This window comes from Haliaeetus leucocephalus, unplaced genomic scaffold, assembly GCF_000737465.1.
Source record: "Haliaeetus leucocephalus isolate CR32 unplaced genomic scaffold, Haliaeetus_leucocephalus-4.0 Scaffold741, whole genome shotgun sequence".
Lineage (NCBI taxonomy): Eukaryota > Metazoa > Chordata > Aves > Accipitriformes > Accipitridae > Haliaeetus > Haliaeetus leucocephalus.
Window position 1 is genome coordinate 1,806,772 of NW_010973177.1, and position 26,696 is coordinate 1,833,467.

General features: G+C 38.2%; 1 protein-coding gene across 3 annotated transcripts in view; it reads right to left on the reverse strand.

The window, feature by feature from the left end:
- The window catches only part of CTNNA2 (catenin (cadherin-associated protein), alpha 2), a 457,589-nt gene that overhangs the window by 52,089 nt on the left and 378,804 nt on the right, over positions 1–26,696 (reverse strand). For all 3 annotated transcript variants that reach the window (XM_010580746.1, XM_010580747.1, XM_010580745.1), the window contains exons 9-11: positions 17,720–17,812; positions 17,286–17,442; positions 13,790–13,990 (exon numbers count right to left, since the gene is read on the reverse strand). In XM_010580746.1, the coding sequence (XP_010579048.1) occupies positions 13,790–13,990; positions 17,286–17,442; positions 17,720–17,812 (451 nt within the window). The remainder of the gene's footprint in view (positions 1–13,789; positions 13,991–17,285; positions 17,443–17,719; positions 17,813–26,696) is intronic.

Consider the following 26,696-nt stretch of genomic DNA (forward strand, 5'->3'; position numbering starts at 1 on the left):
CGACTTGAGAGAAGATACTGTGAAGTTGCACAGTGAGGCCCTAGTTGGAGCACTATGCCCACTTAAGTACCCAACCGAGATTTTTCCAGCATGTGTACAAGTAAGATGTGAAAATGTTTTGTTAAAAACCCCATATTTTGTGGTTGTATCCAGAATACATTTCTATGTTTCAATAACATAATTTAGTCCAAATAACATAAATGCTTCTTTACTCTTTATCTAGAAGCTATTCTTGAATCATGTTTAGAATACTCAAATGAAACAACTTCTATCAACTCCTCAAGGAAATTATTCATAACCTGATAGAGTTCATGGCTCAGATTTTTCCCCACCCCCAAAAAGATAAAGATGCTTATTTTAGTTGACCAGTGATATTAATTTCTCTTGTTGCAATATATATTTAAAAATATATAAATAATAAATATATAAAAATATATAAAAATATATGAATAAATTTACATTTAACATCTAAAAATTTAATTTGGGCTACAATTATTGTTTTCCAAATTTTTTTTTTTTATCTGACCTATGAATATGAAAACACACAGAAAAAGCAGGCAGGCATACATGCTGTCTTTGTTATGCTAAGTCTGGTCACAAGCTCACCCTCTGAAGTTGTAAGTCTTAGGCCCAGAGATCTACAAGGGAGATACAGAAGTGAAATATATTAAGAGATTATTTACTTGCTAAATCAGAAAATGCAGCAGGAAAACTATGATATAGTTGCCATTGTGGAAACATGGTGGGATGACTTGCACAACCGGAATGCTGCAACGGATGGCTACAAACTCCTCAGAAGGGACAGGCGAGGAAGGAGAGGTGGTGGGGTAGCCCTGTATGTCAGGGAGTGTTTTGACTGTCTAGAGCTTGATGATGGTGACGGTAGGGTTGAGTGTTTACACGTAAGACTCAAGGGGAAGGCCAACGAGGCAGAGATCATGGTGGGAGTCTGTTATAGACCACCCAACCAGGATGAAGAGGCAGACAAAAAAGAAAGAAACTGGCTGCTCATGGCTTGGATGGGTGTACTCTGCTGGGTGAAAAACTGGCTGGATGGCCAGGCCCAAAGACTGGTGGTGAGTGGAGTTAAATCCAGCTGGTGGCCGGTCACAAGCGGCGTTCCCCAGGGCTCAGTATTGGGCCCAGTTCTGTTTAATATCTTTATCAATGATCTGGACAAGGGATCAAGTGCACCCTCAGTAAGTTTGCAGACAACACCAAGTTGGGCAGCAGTGTTGATCTGCTTGAGGGTCGGAAGGCTCTACAGAGGGATCTGGACAGGCTGGATCGATGGGCCAAGGCCAATCGTATGGGATTCAACAAAGTCAAGTGCCGGGTCCTGCACTTGGGTCACAACAACCCCACGCAACGCTACAGGCTTGGGGAAGAGTGGCTGGAAAGCTGCCCGGTGGAAAAGGACCTGGGGGTGTTGGTCCACAGCCGGCTGAATATGAGCCAGCAGTGTGCCCAGGTGGCCCAGAAGGCCAACGGCATCCTGGCCTGTATCAGAACTAGTGTGGCCAGCAGGAGCAGGGAGGTGATCGTCCCCCTGTACTGGGCACTGGTGAGGCCGCACCTCGAGTCCTGTGTTCAGTTTTGGGCCCCTCACAACGGGAAAGACATGGAGGTGCTGGAGCGTGTCCAGAGAAGGGCAACGAAGCTGGTGAAGGATCTAGAGCACAAGTCTTATGAGGAGCAGCTGAGAGAACTGGAGGTTGTTTAGCCTCTACAGCTACCTGAACGGAGGTTTAGCGAGGTTGGTGTCGGTCTCTTCTCCCAAGTAACAAGTGATGGGATGAGAGGAAGTGGCCTCAAGTTGTGCCAAGGGAGGTTTAGATTGGATATTAGGAAGAAATTCTTCACTGAAATGGTTACCAAGCATTGGAACAGGCTGCACAGGGAAGTGGTGAGTCACCATCCCTGGAGGTATCTAGAAGACGTGTAGATGTGGTACTTAAGGACATGGTTTAGCGGTGGACTTGGCGGAGTTAGGTTAATGGTTGGACTTAATGATCTTAAAGGTCTTTTCCAACCTAAATGATTCTATGATTCTATGAAATTGTTGTTAAAGTGTTTAATAGGCAGCTATAGGGTCTTTGTTCAGCACCAGATCCTGCAAAATGTGCTACAATGAGAAACGCTCCTCACCAGAAACAAACATTTAATTTCTGAGAGATGTTTTAAACTCATATATTACTTCACTAATACAATGCTATTGGACTTATGATCCCACTTTACTTGAAATGGATGTACAGGATGAATAAATAGGTAGAGGTCAAAGCAGAGCTCAATTGTCAAAGGATGACAGGATCTTCCATATTTTTCCATATTCTCTCTGTATGGGATTTTTTCCCTTTCTACCTAAATTTTTATGTCCTTCAGCTCAGCCAATGAAGTATTACACTAATAATGTTCTGGATTGAAGCCCCACAGGTCATTTTTCTCACAATGCCATTGGAAAGATGCCAACAGTCATGACTTCATTCGTTCATTCAAGAAGCTGCAGCAGTAGATTCATAAGCATCAGGCCATGCGGAGGAGATGGAAAGTTACGTTTTATTCATTTTGGTGAACATGAGGTACTCATTCTTGACCACATGTATTACCACAGTGACTGCCCACTGTGTGCGAAAGGTTCTTTCAACAATTTTGACCTTGCAGACCTGGCTATAATTTAGTCCTTAATTTACATTATTACACGTGGATATTATCTGCTGTTTCAAAATGGAAATAGCTATTAAACTATGTAATGAATTGTTTGCTTGCCAATTGCATTTTTACATCATTTTTCATTAGACAAGCAAGAGAAAATATCTTAAACTAATAAGATGCTATTACTTATAACTTCTATAAACATACATTGTCATTTAATGCAGTAAAGTTTTTGGAAATTGAGTGAAGAACTGTAATATTCTCCATTTAAGGTTATTGGGCCACACTTGAGGAGCTCCATGGCAGTGATGTATGGGGAAATACCTAACTCAGTTGCACCCACCTACAAAACCTCCAGTCTTTCTTATCTGTCTTTTACTGTACAAAGGATATATTTATGCCGACAGTGAAAGAGCTACAAGCAAAATTCAGGGAAAGGCATAAAATCTGTATTTGGAGTTGGGACTTGTAAATGCATCAGATGGTGAGTGATTCATTTATTATGTACAGAGAGATTGGCTATGAATTTCACATTCAGAAGCAAAATCAATAATTGGGGTAAAAAATAAATATTGGTTTCTTAGTTTGAGCTGTGGTCTTGAAAACAGTTACGCATACACTTGGACTGACAAATGCGATCCCTTAACATCTCTCAGTCTATCTACATGAATTAATTAGGCGCCTGCATAAATGTTGACAGAATCAGGTCCCAAGTTAATAGCAACATTTCTAATTTACTGACTTTGTCATTCTAACAAATAAAGATTTTAAAGCCTTTCTATAGATGAGTTTTCAATGGCATTGAAGGCAAGATCACTGCCAACAAAATCTAGGTTGAATGGCTGCTGGAGAAAAATTGGGAAACAACAAAGTTAAAATTACTTCCATTTCATCTATTGATTCTTTTTTTTTTTTTTTACGATCAGCATGATAGAAAACTAGCATATCACCATGGGTGAATTCATGCATTGATACAACCTGTATTTTCTTGTGAACCACCTTGCTCCACACAGAAAATACTTTATCTATAGCTTTTCTTGTTTTTCTCCCATCCCACCCATATCTCCTACATATTAAAATTATCAAGTAATTATCTATTTTCTAAAAATATATTCTCTATTGACTTTTTCTCTTATGGCACTCAGTTTGTACTGTCTTGTTTGTACTGAAAAACATAGCTGTAAATTTTGTTTAGTGACACGGGAACAATAAGATTACTGATAGACATGGAAAAGTTAGGTTACATAATAAAATTATTGAGATACAGCAATTAAAAATGTTTGGGTGTTATTGCTCATAGCATTAGAATCTTAAGTTTCATTAATATGCAAGATTAAATTAATGCCTAGCTAATTTAATCCACTTTTATGGCCTTATTATTTATGAACTTGAATTCCTCAGCATCTTAAGTAGATGTAAATGTTCAGAAATCTAGAAAGGGATAATTAAGACACAAAAACCCAATAAAGGTCACGGTCCCTCCAAGTGCACGGGCTTCTAATTCTTAGCGGTATCAATGGTAGTTAGGAAACTTGGCTTGGTTTCATCCTGCTTTGTATATCCGAAAGATAGAAATCTGTGTTTCCCTATACTAAATGGAGAGCAACAGATGTTTCCATTAGACAATTAATCACACCTACTTTAAGAAAGGAGGTCAAGTTCAGCTGAATCAAATTCTGATATTCCTCTGTCCACTGAATAGAGAGGGAGGACAGATGACTTGCTTAGACCAGTTTTCTGCTTTGGACAACCAAGTTTAAGCATAAATCAATCCCATTCTTGCACCAAATCCTAGAACACTTTTGGCTCTAAATCAGAAGGGTGCCCAGGAGGGCACTGCCTGAGCACAAGTGGCTACTTTCCATCCAAATCTCACCAGAACCGAAGGGTTCCCAAAGGTCTCATCTTTGAGGCATTATTCTAGCCAGAAGACTATTTTTGAACGGCATCAGCAGAGCTACTTTTTAGAGCTTCCTTTTAAAGTGACGAGCACCTACTCGACTCTTTCTAGTATCCAGGGGTTTGGATCCAAGGGAATCACCCTTCTCAAAGGGCAGAGGTTGTTCTCTGGAGCCACACTGTCCTCAGACAAACCAGATGCTTGAGCTCCAGAGAAGTGACTGATCTCACGTACCCACGTCTGTTCAGCTTTGCCCTCTGGCTAGCTCTTGGTAGCTCTATATTCATTTAAGCATTTGTAGTTGTCCTTCGGAAATTTGGTTTTCCCTATGCCATCTTCATAGAGACTAGACATGTAATTTTAGGTGCCAATCACCTGGTCAAAATAGCCCTTAAGTGGCTGTAAAAATCTGGTCTGATTTGGGTAAGATTATTCAAGGATGACGTGGCAGTCTAAAGGTTTGGACGGCTACGCTGCTAAAAGTTGAAGGAGGGATCCCTGAAAATCTCACACAGAGAATCTGTGCTTCTCCTAAACATCACAGTTGTGTATGTCACATAAATCAACAAAATTATCCAGAATGATTGGCGGTTTTGCAAGCTAAGAGTTATCAGGGGACACTAATAAAGAGAAAATCCATGAATGACTCACTACATTAAAAAAAATTACACTGTTAGGAAAAAAGCTCAGCCATTATCCAGATTTAAGAGAGTTTTGTACAGGAAATTCACAAAGCTATAGCTTAAAAATTTCAGAGTTCTGGATGAAATGTCTTCCTTTTTTAATCAATTTTTTTATTAATCCATTAATTTACTTAACTGAGGAAAGAAAGCAGTCTACTGGGAAGTTTAAGTATTTTAAACAGGTATTTAAAAAATAATCCTATGGGATATCTGACATACCCTGTCAAAGGCGGCACAATTTCTCAACTTAGTTTGAAGGATGAATAAGGAATCACACATGACACCTTATTTAGCTTGAAGTGTTTGTCAAAGTCTGTTTCTAGAAGAACTGTAAATTCCTTATCAGAAGATTCTAAATATTTCATAAAATGTTTTTAAGCCCTAGTCTCATATTGTATCATAATTTATAATATTTCAGTCATGACTATTATATTGCTAATTAAAAAGAAAAAGCTTTATAAAGCTCTACTGAAATACTATACAATATATCATAGAATCATAGAATCGTTTAGGTTGGAAAACACCTTCAAGATCATCGAGTCCAACCGTAAACCTAGCACTGCCAAGTCCACCACTAAACCATGTCCCTAAGCACCACATCTACACATCTTCTAGATACCTTCAGGGATGGGGACTCCACCACTTCCCTGGGCAGCCTGTTCCAATGCTTGACAACCCTTTCGGTGAAGATATTTTTCCTAATATCCAATCTAAACCTCCCCTGCTGCAACTTCTCATCCTATGGCTTGTTAGTTGGGAGAAGAGACCAGCACCCACCTCACTACAACCCCCTTTCAGGCAGTTGTAGAGAGCGATCAGGTCTCCCCTCAGCCTCCTTTTCTCCAGGCTGAACAACCCCAGTTCCCTCAGCCGTTCCCCATAGGACTTGTGCTCCAGACCCTTCACCAGCTTCGTTGGCCTTCATTGCCTAATATGACAGTATTAGACCAACTGTTTTTTTGAGAAGCAGATTTGATTTAAATATTTCGTTGCTTGGGCTGACGTACGCTCCTATGTATGTATCTTTGTAGCACACATTGTGCATAGACATATCATGCACATACATACATATATTAATAATATTTTTGTTGTCACAGAATGAAGAAATGCCCATAAATAATTAGGTATGTGTTTTACGTCACTGGATTGGGTTTTCAGAGTGTTTACCGTTCTGGGCTCAGAGCAGCAGTCACTGATTTCTGTTACAGCTAAATACTCATCAGTAAAAATGTGAATACTCATCAGTTCTGGATATTAAACCCTATGAGTCTCACACTGGTCACTCAGGAAAGAGGAAAAGCAAAATTAGGGCAAAATTTGCAAAATGCTGGTTTAAGTGCTATGGCATAGAAAAGGATGAAACATCACTCTCCAAAGCACAAGACCATCTTTTCTCTCCTTGCTATTTACTGATTCACCTTTTCCCCCAATGAAATGGTTAAAGGATAGATGTAAAATAATGAATACGCATACCCTATAGCATTTCGCAGTAAACACAAGACTTTCAGGAAGAATCAGCCTTCACTGCCAATACACTGCATCGCTGATTTAGCCATGGACCATAAACTCAATGTTCTCAGGGTGCTTTGGATTTATGGCCAAGTCCTGACCCTTTGGCCCATATGTGTTAAGTATGTCCTCTGGCACTTCACAGAAGGCTCCTACTTTACCTGTGGGTATATGCAACTATGTAGTATAGACGTGGTAATGCAACACTTTCAGGAAATGTTGGATTTGTTCATGTGCAGTACAGGGGAGCTGTACATTATAGAAATTAATGGGATGTCTGGAGGTACATTACCAAGTATTGTGAGATATGGACAGACATGAAAGAAAATAAAACAAACCTTCAAAGTTTGTCCTGACTGAACTCATTCGCAGAAAGATAAAATGTCAGGGGAGAACCAAGGAAAGCGGTGTCTGCGGGGAGATGCCTTGTGGCCAGCATAGTAGGCAATCAAGTAATGGAAGGGTCCATCACAAAGCGTAGAAAGAAGGATAACAAATGACGGCTGCAGGGACATACATGTCTCACCAATTTCAGACGTCTCACTCATTGTCCCGCCTACTTGTGCAAATAAAGACTACATACAGTGAGTACCCCCAAAATATTACCACTAAATGGAATGCCCTTCAGGTTAATATTTCAAATACAAGCTGGCTGCAGCCCTTCAAAAAATCCCCTCAAGAAAACAGTTGCATGCTGTTGGACACAAAATGGCTTATATAACATAAGCAAAACACCCTTTCTGGCTTTAGTTATGGCTTTAGTTATAAGTTTGTGTATATCTGTACGTAGGTGTGTGTAGGCAAGGGGATGCAAGGAATGCCAGTGTTTTTATTTGAAAAGATTATTGTACAATTCACACTTATATTCACAAAACATTCTGTTGGAGCTAGTCAATATTCAGTGCATTTTTCTGCCCATATTTTCTAGACTTGGTATAAATTTTTTTCTACCTCCACAACCATCCTCCTTTCTTTAAAAAATGCCTCTTCAGAAGATGTTTTTGAGAACAGATTTGAACATCAACTAAGTAATAATGGTTTATTAAAATGGGCACTTTTATTATACTAACCTACTATTCATTATCTAAGATGTCTGGCACGTCCGAAATAGATAATCCTAGTCTTTTTAAACTCTCCTGGAGTTAATTTGCCTCCAAATCCCCACATTTCTTTAATTTTGCCATCCTTATCTTGACCATCTTCCATTTCTGGAAGATTTTTAGGTTGTGGAGATCAAAGCAGAAGCAACTATTTGGGACATTCAGTGAATATCCTCCTTAAAGTACAGGCTAACATCTTAAACACGGATGTGAGGGCTGTTGCACATGGAAAAGGTATCTTTGCCCAGCTGCCCATAATGTTGCCATACTTCTTCTGAGAAGATGAATTAGCTCAGAGCCTTCCTGTCAGTCTAGATAATATAGCTTAAATTGTTCCATTTACCTAGAGAAATTAAATAACATTATCTTTTAGTGTTGTCTTTCTGATAAGGAAACTCCTCTACTCCCACCAGCCAAACCAGCATTTTCCTTCTGGCAAATTTTCCTTCTGCTATTCACCTGTTAATTAATACATTATACACCAACCACAGCGCTGTCCCCTGAAGCATCACAGGATTTATCTTTCTGCCTGCTGAGAAATGGTCATTTATGCTTTGCTTGTGCCTTGTAACCAGCTCTTAATCCACCAAAGGCCTTAACATTCACTCCACAGTTACCCATTTTCCAAACAGCTGTGTGTGCAGGACTTCATGAAAAGCCTTTGAAAATCTAAATCTATTACGTTACATATTCCTCTGCATATTGAACAAAGTCTCTCTGGTTAAAAATTCTTTGGATCAAACCAAGCACTAGTGGAACATCATGTTGGGTATTCTCCGGTCCTTTTGTAAAATACTTTTTTTTTAAATAATGCATTAAATGTTTTTTGTTGGTGATACCTTGACCTTTGGATTTCAGTTTAGCAAAACTTTAAAGAAAATGCTACAGTGCTTTGCAGAATAAAAGCCATAATTTCATCAAAACCCCTGGATAAACGATCTCATGTTCTCAGAATGATGGTACCCATAAGTTGTACTACAACTACCTGAAACTCCCATAAAACGGGAATTTAATATCATTTATTTTTTTAAATAGGCTCCATTTTGCATTTTTTAGCTCTGCCTCAGATTCAATATGGAGGTTTTTTTGATTACAGCCATGCTTAAATTCATCTTCTTGCTTCTACATTTTGTTTCCCTTCATATCACTGCTGAAAAATCCATCTTTACCACATTTTAGTATTAGCTTTGATAATATCATTGAGCTGCCTTTTCCTAGTGATAAATATCTTTAAAGTTTGTCCTACTCACACTGATAAAACTCTCACAGGCTTATTGCTGAATTGCCAGTAGTGTTGATTTTCAACTTTATTCCATTCTGATAAAGACAAAATAAAAAAATTTGAGTCAAAACAGAAGTCAGAGTGACCTACTTAAAAACAGCTAGTTACAAATATACTAGGATATTTTTAAAACATGCTAAAAGCTGAAGCTCAGATTTCTGGTCTGAATCAGATGATTTAATATTTCCAATGTCCTTCACAGGAGTGAGTAACCCAAGTACTACAGTACTTGCTCTTCCAGAATGGTTTCCAGATATTCCCATGCACACTGAAGGGGAAAAAAAAAAAAAAATATCGGAAAGTTTTCACAGCCCTTCCCACGCAGTTCTGGTCCCATTTGTTCTGCTTTTCCTCCTTCATTTCCCATTCACTCCCTTTCATTACAACCCTGCAAAGTCTACTGTAGCTTTCCCAATTTAAATTCAACCCTCTGACCTTTAAAGAATGTCACAGCTTTTTCTCCTCCCTGCATCTCAGAAATCTTGAGAAATAATATTAAAGCTCGTTGCCTGCTACTTGGTCTCTTTCTACGGACAGTTCTTTTTACTCATTTAGAAACTCATCCTTCTATCCTTCAGTTGTTAGAGCTTCTCAAGCAATTGATAAGGAACCTTCTATCTCCTCCTTATTAAAGGCAATGGGACACTCTCAGCCGGCCTCGGTCACTGCTAGGATGGGGTACTGAAGAGTATGAGATCTCAGTATTCAAACAGAAATTGTGCTTTCTGTTTTCTCTTACTCCCTTCCCTTGCTTTTAACCTTTTCTTTCTCCTCTCTTTTCCTTTCCACCCTTCTCTCCTTCCTTTTTTTTTTCCACGGACCATCTGTAGCAGGATAATTTCACAGTTCTCTCTCCACAAATACTGAATATAACATTTAACCAGAGCCATCAGCACAGCCCTAACTCCCAAACCCCAGGCTGTGTCTGACCCTGGTTCCCCTCCCTGGGCCTGATCCTGACCCCCACCTGTGGGCTGACATCCCAGCCTGGGCTCCCACCATCCCCGTCCCCACGGAGGTCCCCGATGCCCAGGGCTGGGGCTGCCCTTTAGCTCTTTAGGACTCCAAGCTAAAGATAGCAGTAAAACTTCACAGTGCCCCAACAAGCAAACAAAAAAATTAAATCCTGAAGCTCTGGTTTACTCCTGCACACAATTAACATCCACTAAAATCTATGAGTTTTCTGTTTGGTCCAGGCGAGCCCCGTAGACTCTGTGGGTTTATAGTTTTCATCTTGGATTTATAAGAAAGTCTGCAAGTGAGAGTCAAGTTTTTATTTTGGTTTTAAAGGAAAATAAAAGTACCCAATTTTAAAAAGACATTAACCAATACGTCACTCCCTAATACTGCTGTCAGAGATAAGAATCTAACCTCTACCAAGTACTTGGCTATAAAGGCAGTGGGGTACTCAAGCGCAGGCAAGAAAGCACTAAAACACTACCCCCCCCCCCCATATTCCAAAGGCTGTAAATTAAAACAACAAACAAATAAAACTTTAAGGTGAAACCAGTTATTAAAGTAAGGTTTGCACAGTTTCAATTTCTCAGAACCTACCAATATCATTTTCATTAAAGATTAATTTTCTCCCCCTGCCAAACAACCCATTAGCAAGGTGTTTCTCTTTCCAAAACAGTGTATCCATATTTCTACACTGTGGATCAAGCCCAGTACTCATATAACAGTATGAAATCCCTGGAAAAAGAAGCTTAACAGAGGCTTTCCTTTCCTGAACTGATAGTTAAAAGTAAATAATAAGAGAAAGGTAATGTGCTTATTTCCCTTCCATTGCCATTTAGCTAAATTTTCACCAGCTTTCAAAAGCATTTAATTGAAAAATAAAGGTGAATTAAAAAAAAAGAGGGAACGAAGATGAAAACGATAAGGTGTTCATCATTGTGTTTCTCACAGAGATTTTAATATGTGCATCTGTGGGTGGAGCCTGACTCCAAATAAATCACTCTCGTCATTCTTGAGTGTTTGATAAAATCTGCGCTGGATCTCAAGGTGATGAATAGAAAGAATATATAAATATCTGTCTGTATTCATAGATACCCATACCTTTATATCCGTAGCTACACGGATGCATGCATAAATGGAGACCTGTTCTGGGTGAGAGGCCAGGGCACAGAATGGTGTAGGGTGGTCTAAAAACCATTTTAAACACTTTATTCTAGGGTGACAAAATGAGTCAGTATATTCTACCTTTTTTAATCAACAATCATAGAGAAATAATAATCAACGCCTTTGTAAATGGCCTGAAAAGCTGTAGATAGAATTGTGCTGTAATATTAATTATCCACGTTCGTGTCTGGCATAAATCATTTTAGCTTCATTGGCTCCATTGAATTTGGACCCATTCCGTCTTCTGAACTTCTGTTGCACAATTTGTACATGATGTACAGTTCTTAACATTTAAAATAGATTTTTTTAAAATTTTTTTTTAATTACTCACAAGTTTACTTGCATTTTACTAAATACAAAATAAGTAATAACTTTGATATTGAGGAACAGAGAGTCAGTCTTAAATATTGAATCCCAGAATTGGCAAGTTATGTTGTCAAGATGCACTTAGTCCAGAGCTTCTAGCACTTAGTTATAATTCAAATTATACCAAAAAGCACATTAAATATGGAATGTATTTACTGTGCCTATTATTGATCTATATAACTGCACTTTATAACTGTCAGTTACTCTGTTGAAAAATTATTAACAAAAAATTTTACAGAACATTAGGTCAGAAATTTTAGCTGAATAAAAAGCCTGAAGATACGTTTTGTTTTGCTTAATAAAGAAATCTTAGTGATAGGAAGGATTCTTCAAAATGTCTCCTTTACCAAAAGGAGACTTTAACACAAGAGTGCAACAAAATATTTACCATATCAAACTGAACAGATTATTTTCTTTCTGTGAACTCATAATACCAGTTCATAGACTTTTTCAAATAAGCCAAATTTACAGTACTTGTTCCATTGATCTCTTGTTGGGTAGTAAAAAAATAGAGGGACTCATAAACACAATTTTCAGACCCACTTTTGCTTCTCGCACCTAAAAAATACATGACACAAATAGAATCACTAAACTTCGAGGAAAAAAAGAAGCAAACCTTATTGCATTGTCTTCAAGCTGTTCCTGGCCAAAACCTGACACTCCGCGTTCAGCCAAATGTAAAGTGAACATGAATGTTGGACAGGAGAGAGCTGTGTAGAGCCAAACGGAGCGTGTCCCATAACCTGAAGTTCATGTTACTGATTTTTGATCACTCCCCCAAAACGTCTCTCTGCAGCTCACACAGAGTCTGTGAAAGTTAGCTTCTGCGGGTTGGTGTGAATCTACTCGCGTTGTGGGTGTTCAAGGCACAACTTTCTAGTCATAATCACAAGAATCCACACTTCAGCTATAATTTCCAATAAATTATAATGAAAGGTCAGAAAAAGAAGAAATTCTTGATTTTGGTCCCTAGGATTTATGTGGGCAAATAGGGCTTGGGGTCCCTATCAGGGCTAAAAGATAAAAAGCTGGGGACAACAATAACACAACAAGTAATATTAAATCATCCCAACATTGTTTTTAGCTCATTTTGCTGATGTCTGTTCTCAAAGCTAACACAGAGGCTGCCAGAGCTACAACTGTTTTTGCTTTTCTATCTTATAGGGAGACGCCTGGTTGTTTTGTCCGAATGTTACATCTGCTGTGTCCTGAACTGGTGCATTCCTTTTTGTTCCTTCTAAAATAATCTTGATGATTTTAAAGCCCAGGTGAGCAAGTGCAGTCAGATAGGGGAGAACCAGCTCAGACATTTTCAGACATCGACACTACATGCATCTATATCCCAGCTGGTCACTTGTACGGTGAGGGGAGACCTAGTCCGTAAAGCTGATGAAATTCAAAGCATGATTCATCTGCACAAATGCAGACCACTGCTTTAAGATGAGAGCACTTGAGAGTACTGCCTGCACTGAACAATTCAGATGCACATAGCAACGGATAATAGTGAGTATAAAGGAGACTAAAATGACCAGCTTAGATGTAATCACCCACACTTAGATGAATCCAACCCCTGCTCTGTGAAGGCAAAAACAGGTTAAAAAAAAAAAAAAAAATCAGTATTTTTTCCCAGTCTACCCATCTGGCAGATTTCTATATTTTCATATAATCTATTTATTTTATATAATCTATAGATTTTATATAATCTAGCAGACTTTCATATTTTTTTCAATCAGGTAATATATTTTCAGTTGCTCAAACATATTGTCAAAGAAAAATTGTTTCGTTTGGAAACACAACTTCAGTCACCAACAAGGACATTCACCTGCACAAACCACAGAGTAACGTTTGTAATGATTTTCTAGAGACGCATAATACAGAATCAACCGACCCAGAAAGAACTTGAGGAAAAGGCTGTGTATCATTTACTCAAATCATTGAAACTCTGATGAAGTAGAATAGCCTTGATGGGTTACTGAATCCCTCGTCTTATACAGCTCTTGTCAGTATGACTTCTGCAGTAGCATTGAGGAGAGAATAAAAAAAGAAGTCATAATCATTAATTTTTTTGTTTATATCTTCTTTTCAAGCACAGGTTCCCCACTGAGTTACAGATTTCAGAGAACTAACTGAAAGTTCTAAGTGATACAGTATTGAACAATACTTCACGCAAGCTTACCGGTTTCAGAGAGCAGCTTGGTAGCTTCCAGTACCTTCTCAGTATAAACTCCAGTTTCATAGTTTTCCATCTCTGCATTGATGATGTGAATAACTCTGGCTGCACGGCCTCGGATGGCACCTGCAGTTCTGTCCAGCGTATCGACATCCCCCTCTTGGAGAGCAATCACACACTTATTCACATCTTCCAGAATATGGTTTTCTGGAATGTAGGAAAAAAATTAAGGCTCATTTCATTTCGTTCTTCCTCATAGCAAAGCTTACTGATTTCAGTAAACAGCAAATGTCACTATGTTGAAAAATTGGTATCTGTCTTTATCCAGGTCTGCAAAACAAATACCATTCTGTGATGCTATGCCACATAACAGTAAAAATCCCGAGTGTGATATTTATCTTTAAAAGGGACTGGGCTAAGTCCTCTCACCTATAATACGAGTACCAACCTGTAATTCTTTGAAAAACAGTCACATTAATTTCAAACATCACACTGAATTTTATTATAATGAAAGTGTAATGAAAATCAATGCAAAAAGGAAACTAGTCAAATATTATGCAGATGCTCTAATAAACAGTTGGGCAATTTTCTGAAGATGAATTTACACATTCCCATAAACGTTTAATATGTTTGGTTCATTTGTGCCTAAATAAACTAGAAAAGAAAATAAATCATTTTGAAAAGACCACAGCAAATGGCCTTTCTAGATGGCAGGGAGCCTGTGTATGAGCAGTTGATCTCCTTTACTCCATCTATGCCAGAGATTAAGCTGTGAATTTTTCATGACGCACCGTATAATCATATGTGGCTGTGCATATTCTGAAGTAAGAGTTGACAATAGTGAGTCTGCTCAGGTGATGTAATATCAAGTAGCTTTACTGAAATCTTCTGAGCTGCATTGGGTTTTTTGGGCTCCGAATCAGGCCATCTACTCTCACGTGCTGCAGTATCACAGTTTATGTAGTATTATCCCATACAGAAAATGTGAAAGGATGAAGCAGATTTTGACTAGGACGAAGCAGGTTTTGACTAGGTCAGACATTATTTCCCTGCAGCCAGTACAGTGAAAAATCATTTCAGTAATAAAACTATGACTGAATTTCATATTTGAGCAAACTCACTCTGAGAAGCTCAGTGACTCTAAACAACAACTTTTCTGCCACAGACACCACTAAACTGAATATGAAATGCTGTTCTTTGTAGTTGTAATAAATAAAACAGAATCACTCAGTTCACTAACCGCTTTTTGTTAATTATCGTTGGTCACAAAAATAGAATGACACACTGATCTTCGCTCTTAAATATCCCAAGGTTGGATCATTTGAGGGTTTCAGAAATGTTTTACATGATGTCGAATTTTAAACTGTAACAACTCTGAATGAAAACTGTACGTCCCCTGAGCTGTGAATCAGAGCAACTTGCAAGGCAAAATTCTTTGTTTAAAAAACTCTCTATCCACATTTAAAAAATGTTGCTTTGCTAAAATATTTCTTCACTATTTCCTCCTCGCCATCACCAATTTTTTTACCATGGCATAGCCAAATGTTGCCCAACAAGAAGTGCTATATGGATTTGAAGAGACTGCATTTGGAATATAAAGTAACTGATTAAAATTATGGTCAGCCTTCTTTTGGTAGCCACTGTATTAATAAAACATGCCATCAAATGTGACACTCAATATGAAGAGGAGGAGGTGTCATTTCATGAGGTACATTTAACCAGACACTAGTTTAACATCCAAAAATAAAACTGTCCTGTGTAAGCTGAGGCTCCCAAGCTTACAGCTAGCAGCAACAGGCTTTCTGTATACATAAGATGGTTTCTCATTTTAAATACGGATGTCTGTGGACAGTATTAGAAAAAAAAGTCTGAACCCAACTGAAATACTACTTCTCAGCTGCCTTGGAAAGTTTGGATCTAAGTCAAGACTATGTTAGAAGAAAATATGATTTGAGACAAACAAAAAATAAAAACATCATCCATTTAAATAACTTCTGGTTTTATGGGTACAAGTGCTTGGAGTGAACAAAGTCCTCAAACAAATAGCCAAATAGCCATTTAAGCAAGTTTGCCATCTCTTTTGCTTGTGGACTGCGTCTGCAGTTTACAGTTCAGTCTGCCCTTTCATTGTAGAACTAAGTCTGTTGAAGTGTTTGCCAGCTTCAAATCTCAAATAAAAATCTATGTGCTACCAGGTTCTGAAGTACCCTTTTATTCTGAGAGTTCATTTTCTTGTCATGGCTTGCAGTAAACATTCTAGCAGTGGTGTTGAACAGTGAGGTGTAATTATACTAAACCAAACCATTTCCCTGTTACTAAAAATAGCTGGATACAACCAACCAAAATAAAGGGGAGGACAAAAAATAAAATGAAGGATTTTTTTAAAGGATAAATCTTTTTTTTTCCTCCAAACTTCTTAAACTTTTATTGGGAAATTTAAGAAATGCCAGGGAAAAGAATGTAGAATGAAACATATAATTAAGGCCAAGCTATCTCCTGAAGTTTGGCTCTTCTGTGACATTAGACTAAGCTAAGCACACTTGGCACACTCTATGTCCTTATTCACAACAATGAAATTCACCTCTCAATCCATGACAGGAAAACGAGTTTTCTGCAGCAGACAATTAACCCACACATGCAGCACTTGGCAATTACAGTATTCATTGTGTATGACTAGATTATAACAATACACTCTGCCACAAGTTGTAGCACTTTACAAGGAGGATGGAGAAAAGACTGTGACCCAAAAAGTCAATGTCCTTCTCTTCTCCATCCCTTCTTTATGTAAGGACTAAGTTATATAAAGACCGTTTGCAGAATAACTTGCTTTGCATTGTAGTCCTTCCTAGCGAGGTCAGAGAAGTGCAAAGATTTACTATTTCTTGTACTACTTTACTACTTCTTTCTGTTTGGTCGCATTGCTACACCAATAACTCTGGGACCTAGAAGTGCTTCCCAGCTCTCTGGAAACGTACACGCTGGTCATGTCCTGACAACATACCTAGACCGGACTCATATGCAGCATCTGCCTATTTCCCTTCTTCCTACCCCTCTTTGGGGCCTGGTAACCCAGTATGGATGATCAGGGCACAAAACTACAAAGCTACAAAATAAAGTAAGGAAAGTTCATCTTTCCTCCTCTTGCCTACAGCTGCACAAGGACTCCAACAATTTTTACAAATACTGTCAGCCTGTCACAGGTCTGGAATAGATTTTTAAAAGGTGGCCAAAATCCTAGTTTTTTGCCTGAGTTGAAACAAAACTTCTCCAGAAATAGAAGCAGAAATAGGATGTTGTTTTCTTGGAGATGAAAAGCTAACCATTGCTACCAGGGATTAATTGGCATGTGGCTTGGTGGCTCCTACTGAGTGTAGAAGATCAGCATTCCAGTAGGGGTGGACTAATGGGCTAATGATGCTTTAGTAATTATAGCTTTTCTCTGCTCCGACCCATTACTTTAATTTCAGAGGATATTTTTAGAAGAGCCCCTTGATCCCAGTACCTGAAACAGAGAGGAAATCGTCCACTGAAGTAATGTCATCAACAGCTTCAGTGAGAACTCGCACTTGTTTCTCCCACTGATCTTTAAAGACGTCCATGTTGTCCTGTGCTACTTTGCTCTGGGGTCTGGCAGCCAACGTGAGCGCAGCATTTATTACCTGGTTTTCAAAATAATTTGTTAGGAGGAGTGGCAATTTTCACAAGGGAAAGAACAAATAGATTCTGGACTGTGTTAAAAATACAGCATCACACCCCATTCAATATGCAGATCTGAAAATATAAAGGTATTTTTCACAGTTTGTGGAAAGCAAGCAACAAAGTAATGACAAAGGCAAGGCTATAATCTTCATCCAGGCTGTTTTCCCTGTCTCAGCTAACTGATGCTTTTTAATGCCAGAAAAGTCTCGAGTACTTTTTAGCAGGAATCTTACTTACCTGTGGGCACAGACTATCAATCTGTGTTGCTGCCATACGGACTAACTTCACACCTTCTTCATTATTTGAGATTGAACAGGCCAGATTTGCAACCTGCAATGAGAGCAGCAGAATGAGAATCAAGTTTTAGGCAAGCAGGCCATTTTATACCTTTCTCTCTTCTTACTGAGCCTTGCCTAGAATGAAAGAATTGTATACAAGAGGAATGATACAGCATCTTCTGTGCTGGTGAACAGAAACCCATGTAGATTATTTCCTTACTAGCAAACTGAACTAGCCATCTTCATTACATTTTTCTCAAAATCTTCCCTCACTGTCAAGTGTTTCAAATCCTCCTCTATAGCTTGAAAATAATCTCCTGTGAAGCCATATAGAGAATGTAGAGCATCCAGACAATTATCTATACATTTCCTTTCCTCGCAGTTTCTTTTTCCTTTTATTAACCATGTCCATTATGAATACTAGTAATCAGGTTCATCCATATACTCTGAGCTTTGCAAAATGAAGAATCTTTGATGTCCTAACACATGGAATTGTGCCTTTCCACCTATAAACAAAACTCTGATACCTTCACTGATACTGGGAAGTTACGTATTTCTCAAGTATCTTAACTGTTTCAGATTCTGATGGGTTTATGCATTTTAAAATTGTTTTAATTCTCAGGTGGACCTCTTTACTTCTATGTGATTGTCTGCCCTATGTCCATTAGCAAGAGTATCATAACATGGTCATGTGAAGTGTCTCTGTTGAAAGCCTCATTCCGTAACTTACGCCTGAAAATCTCATTCAAAGATGTAGGTATCTACACGTGCTTGTTTTGGCACAGCTTTGGGAAGTCTGAATCTCACAAGACTGAAGGTTGTTAGGATAAGATGAAGACACAGGAGACACACAGAGACACATGAATGAGATCTAGCAATCAGGCCATGCCTCCAGACACTGTAGAGCTTGGATGCAAGTGGCAGAGCATGTTCTCCCAGCTCATACAGCGCTTCTTGCAAAAAATCCATTCCCAAAAGCTTTGTGCCAAGTCCATGAATCTGCCGTGGGTTTTCCAAACAGCAATTCATGTCACAGTGCACGTAATTAAGCTCATCAGTGATATTTCAATCACAAAGGTACATTCTGGGACAGGGGAATACAAGATACTTTTTTTTAATCAGCCAAAAGTATGGCTCTTAATTCTAAACTACATTAAAACAAACTTAGAAAATTTTAAATAAGCTTCCTTTATATTATTCACTGTGCCTGAAGGCATAACTATCAGTTGGAAATGATTCATGAATTAGTTCAAATACCCCCATCTTTCCAATTTTCCTCCAGTCTCCCCTTGTGGTATTAATCTGTTCTCGTCTCCAGTGCACATCGCCACATTAGCCCTGGTCCATCTGTTCTGCATAGAACCTATTTCACTTCACAGTTATGTAGAACGTGGTTTGCATATATCGCAGTGCCAAAGCCCAGGGAAGAAAAGAACCTAAGGCTTCAAAGAGTCTTGCAGGCATTTCCTAGTCAAGATTTTATCATAATGTTGTGATTTTTATTTTCATTTCATGGTGAGACAAATGAGTTAGTCTGTTTGTTAACAGCCTTACAGCGCTCATGTCAAAAACATTCTCCTAAGCTGACGTCTTCCAATTAATTTACCATTTTCTGTAGTCACTTCTTTGCACACATCAAACAGACCACTTTAATCTTCATGAGAAACAAAAGCTAAGCAGGATAATAATTAGAATGCATTAACATGAGTGGAAATTACAGACCTTAAAAACTAGCAAATGATATTAAGTTCAGCAAAAGCTATCTTCCTGTATTTTAAATAAGTGGTTTTTCAGATTGCGCTTTCATTTTGTGATCATCACGATGAAAATCTGCCCTAAGGCTTCAGATGCACCATATATCTTACTTTTCCTCAGATAGCAGTGAGATATGTGACTGAAAGGGGCTGGGTGTCATGAAATGGCAATCAAACTATTAAGCAGGTCTCTGAGTTCTCTTGGAATAGACCTTCGCAGAAAAAAATCAGTGAAAATAAAACTTATTTCTTCACTGTCTCTGTCAATTACTCTTTCAATAGAATCTGATAATATTTGGATATTGTGAGGTGTCCTGGTTTTCCAAGGAAGGATACAGACATAACCAGAGAAAACTTTTCCTCCTTTTTTACAAAATAATTTAGCATTCAGTACAGTGTTTTGGATGTTACTATCAATACAGGAGTACAAATGTAATCTATGGCTGCATTAAATAAGCATCAAACGAGCATTACAGCTACCTGTTTAAAAAAAGTAATGAAACATATCATGTATGATCCTAATCTAAATAGTTTCTGTGGTATATTTCAAGTCTTGCATAAATACAGTCCTGTATCATCAGCAGTCAGAAAGCAATACTACTTTCACAATTCAGCAGGGAGTATGCCAGCCTGTACCATGGGAAGATCTGATTATGTCAAATAAGTACAGAGATAAGCAAATCCCACAAAGGTAGATGCAATCTGGATAAAATTGAATTTAGCACGACAAGTCAGAAACACTATAACTTTACCCAAAACTTACTTTTGAAACATGGCAAGAAATAGGCATTACTTGCTAAACCCTGCATTTCAGTGCCACCATGTAAGCGTAGATCTGTACAAGTTTTAAGTGCACTCAATCACCAGATATGACACTATTTAATTATTTTGACTGACTTTGTTATCAAATACACAATCAAGTCACCATCAGTTAAGATTCTTGGCACAGCAAGGTCCATATGCATGCTCTTATTTGATAGAAACTGTGAGGTAATTCAACATGCTTTAGCCTACTATAAATTCAGCAACTTCAGATAATTTTCCTACCTAAAACTATGACCAAAAAAGCTTAGACCCAGTTCCCCCCGCCACTTAGCTGAGACACTTTGGTTAGATGCCAAACTGATCTCTTTGGATAATGCATAAAAAGAGAAAGGCCCTTCCAGAGACTGTTTCAGGTCTTTAGTTGACTACCTTATCCTCTAGATATATCTAGATTATTACTTAAACTTAGATTATAGCTGGCCCTGATGATTGTTGAAAAAAGTATTACTGAAATAAAAGATTTTAATGGTGCATTATAACTTGTTTTGCATGTGCATTTTTCATACCACGGGTATTATGAAGGACTCAGACTCTTCAAGGCTGGGAAGTCGTTTAATACGCCACTCCTGAGTTGAATGGAGCAGATAGCTTGGAAAGAAAAATAAAAAGGCTGCATGTTATCGTAGCTGCCAATTTGCCAAAACTTTGATTTGACAGCCTTTACTGTTATGCTTAAAGTGCTCTGTCTCCACCAAAGCATTGAAGAGGAGATTTCATGACAGGCTGTGGAAGTAGCCAGGTAATTAATTATTATTTTTTTAATTTTATTTTATTCTGTTTACTAAGTTCCTTGAGCATACTGAACTCACTGATTGCCTAAACAGAACTTAAGTTTGTATTAAGATCAATGTGAACTGTCTGAAGAGTATTTATATGAATGAATACATTTTAAATACCAAAATCAATGAACTGTGAATCATCCTCAAAACGCGTGGGGAACTAATAACAGTGAAACTGCTGTGTAGATAAACATTATTGTCCAGAATTTTAGTCTGCTAAGCTACTCTTATACCATCAAAACAATTGCTAAACACCTTATATCTGTCCTGCAAGAGCACAGAAAAGCAATGAGCAAGAAAATAAACACTCCAGCTCCAGTGATGCTGTATTTTTCTGCAACCATCAAAACCACTGAACCAATCCTACAACTGGGGAGGTGAAAAAGTGCGTACCAACTCCTTCATACGAATTTTCTATCACTGACACTGATAGCTCAAGACGCAATTCTGCACCTTGCTAAGTATCTATCTTTAATCATGCAAATAGCTCCATTAGTTCCAATTATTCAAAATGTATGCAGGATCAGTCCCAATAAAATGTATTTATTTGCATGCATTTGGTCATATTTCAGTCTCGAGCCGCTTTCTGCTGTATATCAGAGGGGGGTGGGGAAGAACTTTGTTTCTAATGCAAATTTTTATTACTATTGTTGAAAGGACATACCAAGGAGAAGGATTTATCTCAAGATTTATTTATATGGCAGCTGGAAGTATAAATACTGTATGGATAGTCAATGCCTACCCTAGTTTTTCGCTAGGCAGCAACTGAAGCGTGGATTAGCATTTTTTTCATTGCTTTTACCATGCATACTACTTAGGACAGGAAAACTTCATTTCTGCCATAAAATTGCACTCCAAGTTACAAAAGTAATCCAGGATCTTTCATACCAATTTACTTTATTTTCATGCTAATGAAAATCAGGTGTAGTTACCTTTCATTATGTTTTTAAACTAGAATATTTCCAATTTTGACTTTGTATAATTAAAGGTAACCGTGACTATCAAAATGTATTATCCTCTGGTTCAAACTTAAATTCAAAGACTTAACACGGCCACTCTGAATTTAATGTAAGTGAAAAGGTCCATAAAGAAATCCATCACTTAGAGCAAAACCGTAAAAAATGGAGCAGTATACACTATAGCAAAGTAGAAATATCAACACAAAGGCTGAAGAATATTGCAGCTAATGTATGTATTATGTTTTTTAATTTTTTGTTTTATTCTTTTCTTCTACCATAGATTGCTTGGAAGAAATGATACAAAAAAAGCTCTATTCAGCTTCCCCAACCATTTAACCATTCTAAGGTAGAGAATGCAATTTATTTATATCTTAGTTTTGTGTATTCTTTGTAAATATGGGGGTTTTTAACTTTTGTTATATATGTCTTTCCTAGTCATGTAATCTTTTTTTTCACTGTAACTAACTGATGGAAATATTAGGAAGAAGAAAGTTTACAGCAAGTTATTCTTTTTTTAGGGGAAGTATAGAACAACTTAAACCCAAGACACTGTCAAACTTACCTGTCTACACCACATACCTGAGAAACTGAAACTTTTGGAGTTATTCAGCTTGAGTTGAAGGTGGTTTAAATCAGTCTTCTGTAACATTCACAGTGGACTAAAGCCAAGCAAATAATCTGTTACCGTGTTTCAGCTGATGAGTGGTAACTTGCTGAACTGTGGTATCTTAACTATTTTTAATTATTTACCCATCCACTCAGTAATTTATCCAGATATTGTTACAACCTCTGAATCCTTCAAAATTTTGACATATATTAATGCTGGTACTGCTGTAGGCAGCCCAGTGATATTCATGCAGCCACAAATAAGAGATTTTTAATAAAGGAGAGCACAGAGTTGAAGCTAAGTTACCCAAGATCTTCAGCTTGTTTATCCTCACTCTATTCACTCAAGCATTATATTAAGAGCAAAACTCTATTTATCACTAGACGGGATGTTTTTGCACATACACAAACAAGTGCCAAAAATCAAAATGTCACTGAGAGTACATATTGCAGCAGATTCCTCTTCCTCTCCATGCACTGCAGTGCCAATTTGTACTACCATGAAAATACTAGACTGTGGTCTCTTTCCCAGTACCTGTTCCATATGGCGTGGGGGGAACCTCATACTGGATAGCATTGCCAATTGTCTCTCTATTAGCCAGTCACGTAGTCTTATCTAAGCAAGAGATGTATTTTTACATGTTGTTCAAATGTACATACATTCACAGGTATTAAAAAAAAAATCTAACTGCATGCACAGCAGTGAAAAACAGATTTCTTTCGTAAATTACTAACAGTCTGATTTACTGAGTTTGGCGTTTGCTCTGAAAATTTTTTAATACCAAACCCTGAACATATTTAATATAAACTGCCCAGACATTTACAATACTCTGTACATATCTAAGCACGCCGGTAACGGCAGGACGTTAGAGAGCTATAGAGAATTTTAAACACAACAGTTGAATGTTTTATTTCATGTCTTATATGCTGCCCACTGAACCTAGGAAAAACCCTTTTCACTTCTCAAAAGGTCAACAGCATATTCACTCATACTTACTCCAGGAATAAGGCTTTTCCACTCACTCAAACTCCCTTCAGACTTCCTCCATATCAGATTTAGTTGAAAGAGCTTTAAGAGATTTCTGCTTTTGGTACAGTTCAAAGTAACTCTGACTTGAATAAATTCAGTGGGTTTTGGACTGAGGTTTTTGAAAGAAACTTAAGAGTGTTAGAAGCCTCATGTGTACTGAAAGCTCAACTCAAAATGCAAAAAATCCTAGCTTCGGGCAATTTCAGTGAAGTGTTGTTAATGCAATCTGAATTTCCTCCATTTTCTAGGATCATTCTGGTACATGCCATGATTATTGCCTATAGAATGGAATAGAAGTGAGATAAAAAATGAAACATCTTGAAAAATCTTCCTACTTTACTATTGTCATAACTGAAAAAGAAATACATTGGTTCATGTTCAGTTATAGCGCTGCCAGTAAAGAATACAAGGAAAAGGTATTGTATTGTGTCTGATCATTTACTCTTAATACTAGACAATAATAATGATTTTAGCTATGAATAAAAAAAAGATATTCACTAGGAATAAATACTGACTATTCTTTTTTTTTCCTTTCTCTTTTTAGATGGAATGTGACCATACAACTCTTTCTTCCTGAAACAGGTCAACTTTCCACACCACACTGATGAGCCCCAACTGTGATAAATGTGCCTGATTGCAAGCACAAGAAATAATACCCTACTGTGGTCCAAAGACCTACTAAAACAAGAGGGCTACAATGCTAACATGCATCTGTGTTTTTAGACCAACTTTCTAGGTCATTGTGATTTCACAGCAGGATCAGCCCAAGAATTCTCTATGGAAAACAGGGGAAAGCAATTAATTACAGAAAGGGCAGGTGATTGTTTCAGAGCATTCTTCCAATTTACACCAGAGAAAAATAATTCTGGAAACCTCTAAAGTTTCATTTGTAAAATTATTCAAGCAATGCTGTTGGGCACTTAGAGCAGAGCACTGCCCAGAACTATCAGCCTGCACCCTCAGCCAGAACAAACAGGCTCAGAGCTGTTCCCGTTACCGTACATGAAGACCTGATCCCACAATTAAAACTTTAGGCATACATCTGTTAGGGGTTCTCTGTTCCACGATATCTCTAAATAGCTTGAAATTCAATGACTTTAGAAAAGTGGGTGTAGATGTTAATTCCCAGAGCTGAAATCAATAGAAATGCTTTCTGCTTTGACAGAAAACTCCCTTAAGAATTAGAGATGATCCCGCCTCGTTTTCATAAGACTGTATTTCTGAGGCATTCGGCTGGAATACAATTAATTGATAGTAGTAGTGGGGAACCCATATGCCTCCTGGCTGGCCAGCAGGGAGGGAGATGAGGACAGCAGAAAAGGGTTTCTCTCCCCGGGCTGCAGGTGGAGATCTGCTCCCCCGTGGAGCTCCCTGGGCTGCAGGGGGACAGCCTGCCTCACCAGGGTCTTCATCACCACGGGCTGCAGGGGAATGTCTGCTCCGGCGCCTGGAGCATCTCCTCCCCTCCTTCTGCACTGACCTGGGGGCTGCAGGGCTGGTGCTCTCACATGTTCTCACTCCTTTCTCCAGCTACCATTTCTGTGCCACAGCAACTTTTTTCCCTTCTTAAATCTGTTATCCCAGAGGTGCTACTACCATCGCTGATGGGCTCAGCCTTGGCCAGCGGCAGGTCCATCTTGGAGCCGGCTGGCATTGGGTCTGTCAGACATGGGGGAAGCTTCTAGCAGCTTCTCACAGAAGCCACCCCTGTAGCCCCCCCACTACCAAAACCTTGCCATGCAAACCCAACACAGGCACTCAACTTCAGCTATATGGGATCTCTCCCTTCAGTGATTTGCTCACTACATTGATGTAATTTCTGAATTGTCTCTGTATACATGTGCATCCATTGCTGAAGAAATAAACAGCAAACAGCTGCAGTAAACCAAGAAGAAGAGCAGGACTCAGTCTCAAGAACACAGTTAAGACCAGATTCCTACTTTAATTTTAACTGGTCTTGAGCAATATAGCATTGCACTGATGACATGCAACAAGAGTTTGTCCTACAAGAAAGCAGCTTATAAACTGTAGGGAATCTGTTCTCTATTGTCCACCTATTCAGGTGGGCCACGAAGCAGGTATCCTGTTCTAAACCACATAGCTAACACAACTACTGAGTCTAGGTAGTACAGCTGGAATTGATTAATTTGATTTACTGATTTTCTGAGTTACAGGTCTAAATGCATTTTACATTGCAATGGTATACATTTATTTTCTTCCTTTCACAGAAAGCAAATGTAAAATGTCCAACTACAAGAATTCCTTCTGTATAGACCCATCTCAGTGACCCATCTCAGTGCTCTTTTACATCCCTTAGCAGGACCAAGTTACCTTTCTATTTAACTTGACAATAGGTAAAGGCTTTCTTACACCATTCTTCTCTACCTGGTCTATTCACACAGAAATAACAGTGAACAAAATATAGAGGCACACCAAAAACTATAGCAATATCTCTGAAATGTCAGACCACAGAACCTTTAACCAAGAGTAACTGTTATGCTCCAAAGCATGCAAAATGGCCAAAAGAACTTCTGGTTTTCATATACCAACAAGGGAGGAAGAAATTCAGGGTGTTTGTGTATTAATCCTTTCTGGTCAATCTGCAATCAAGGCCATTGCTATTAAAACTCAGAATGAATTATGAACAATGTATACTGAAATACTCAAGAGGTGAGAGGGCAGTTGATGTCCTATGGAAACAAGATTTACAAGACTGTGATGTCTATGTTTTGATCCCATAAAGCAATTTTGACAACATACCCCTGGCAGTGCTATAATTAATAGATATTAATAGCAAGTAGTTACTAAAGCAATCCATCTATCTAATAACAGTCCACTATTTTGGCAAACTATTCCATGACCCTAGAAGAGGGATGCATGCTTGACTAGGCTGTGATAATTAAACATTAGTTATATTATCAGGAAGCTGTATTTTGAACAGCTGTTGAAGAAAAACAAGCGATTGTGGTAGGTATTCAAAAAA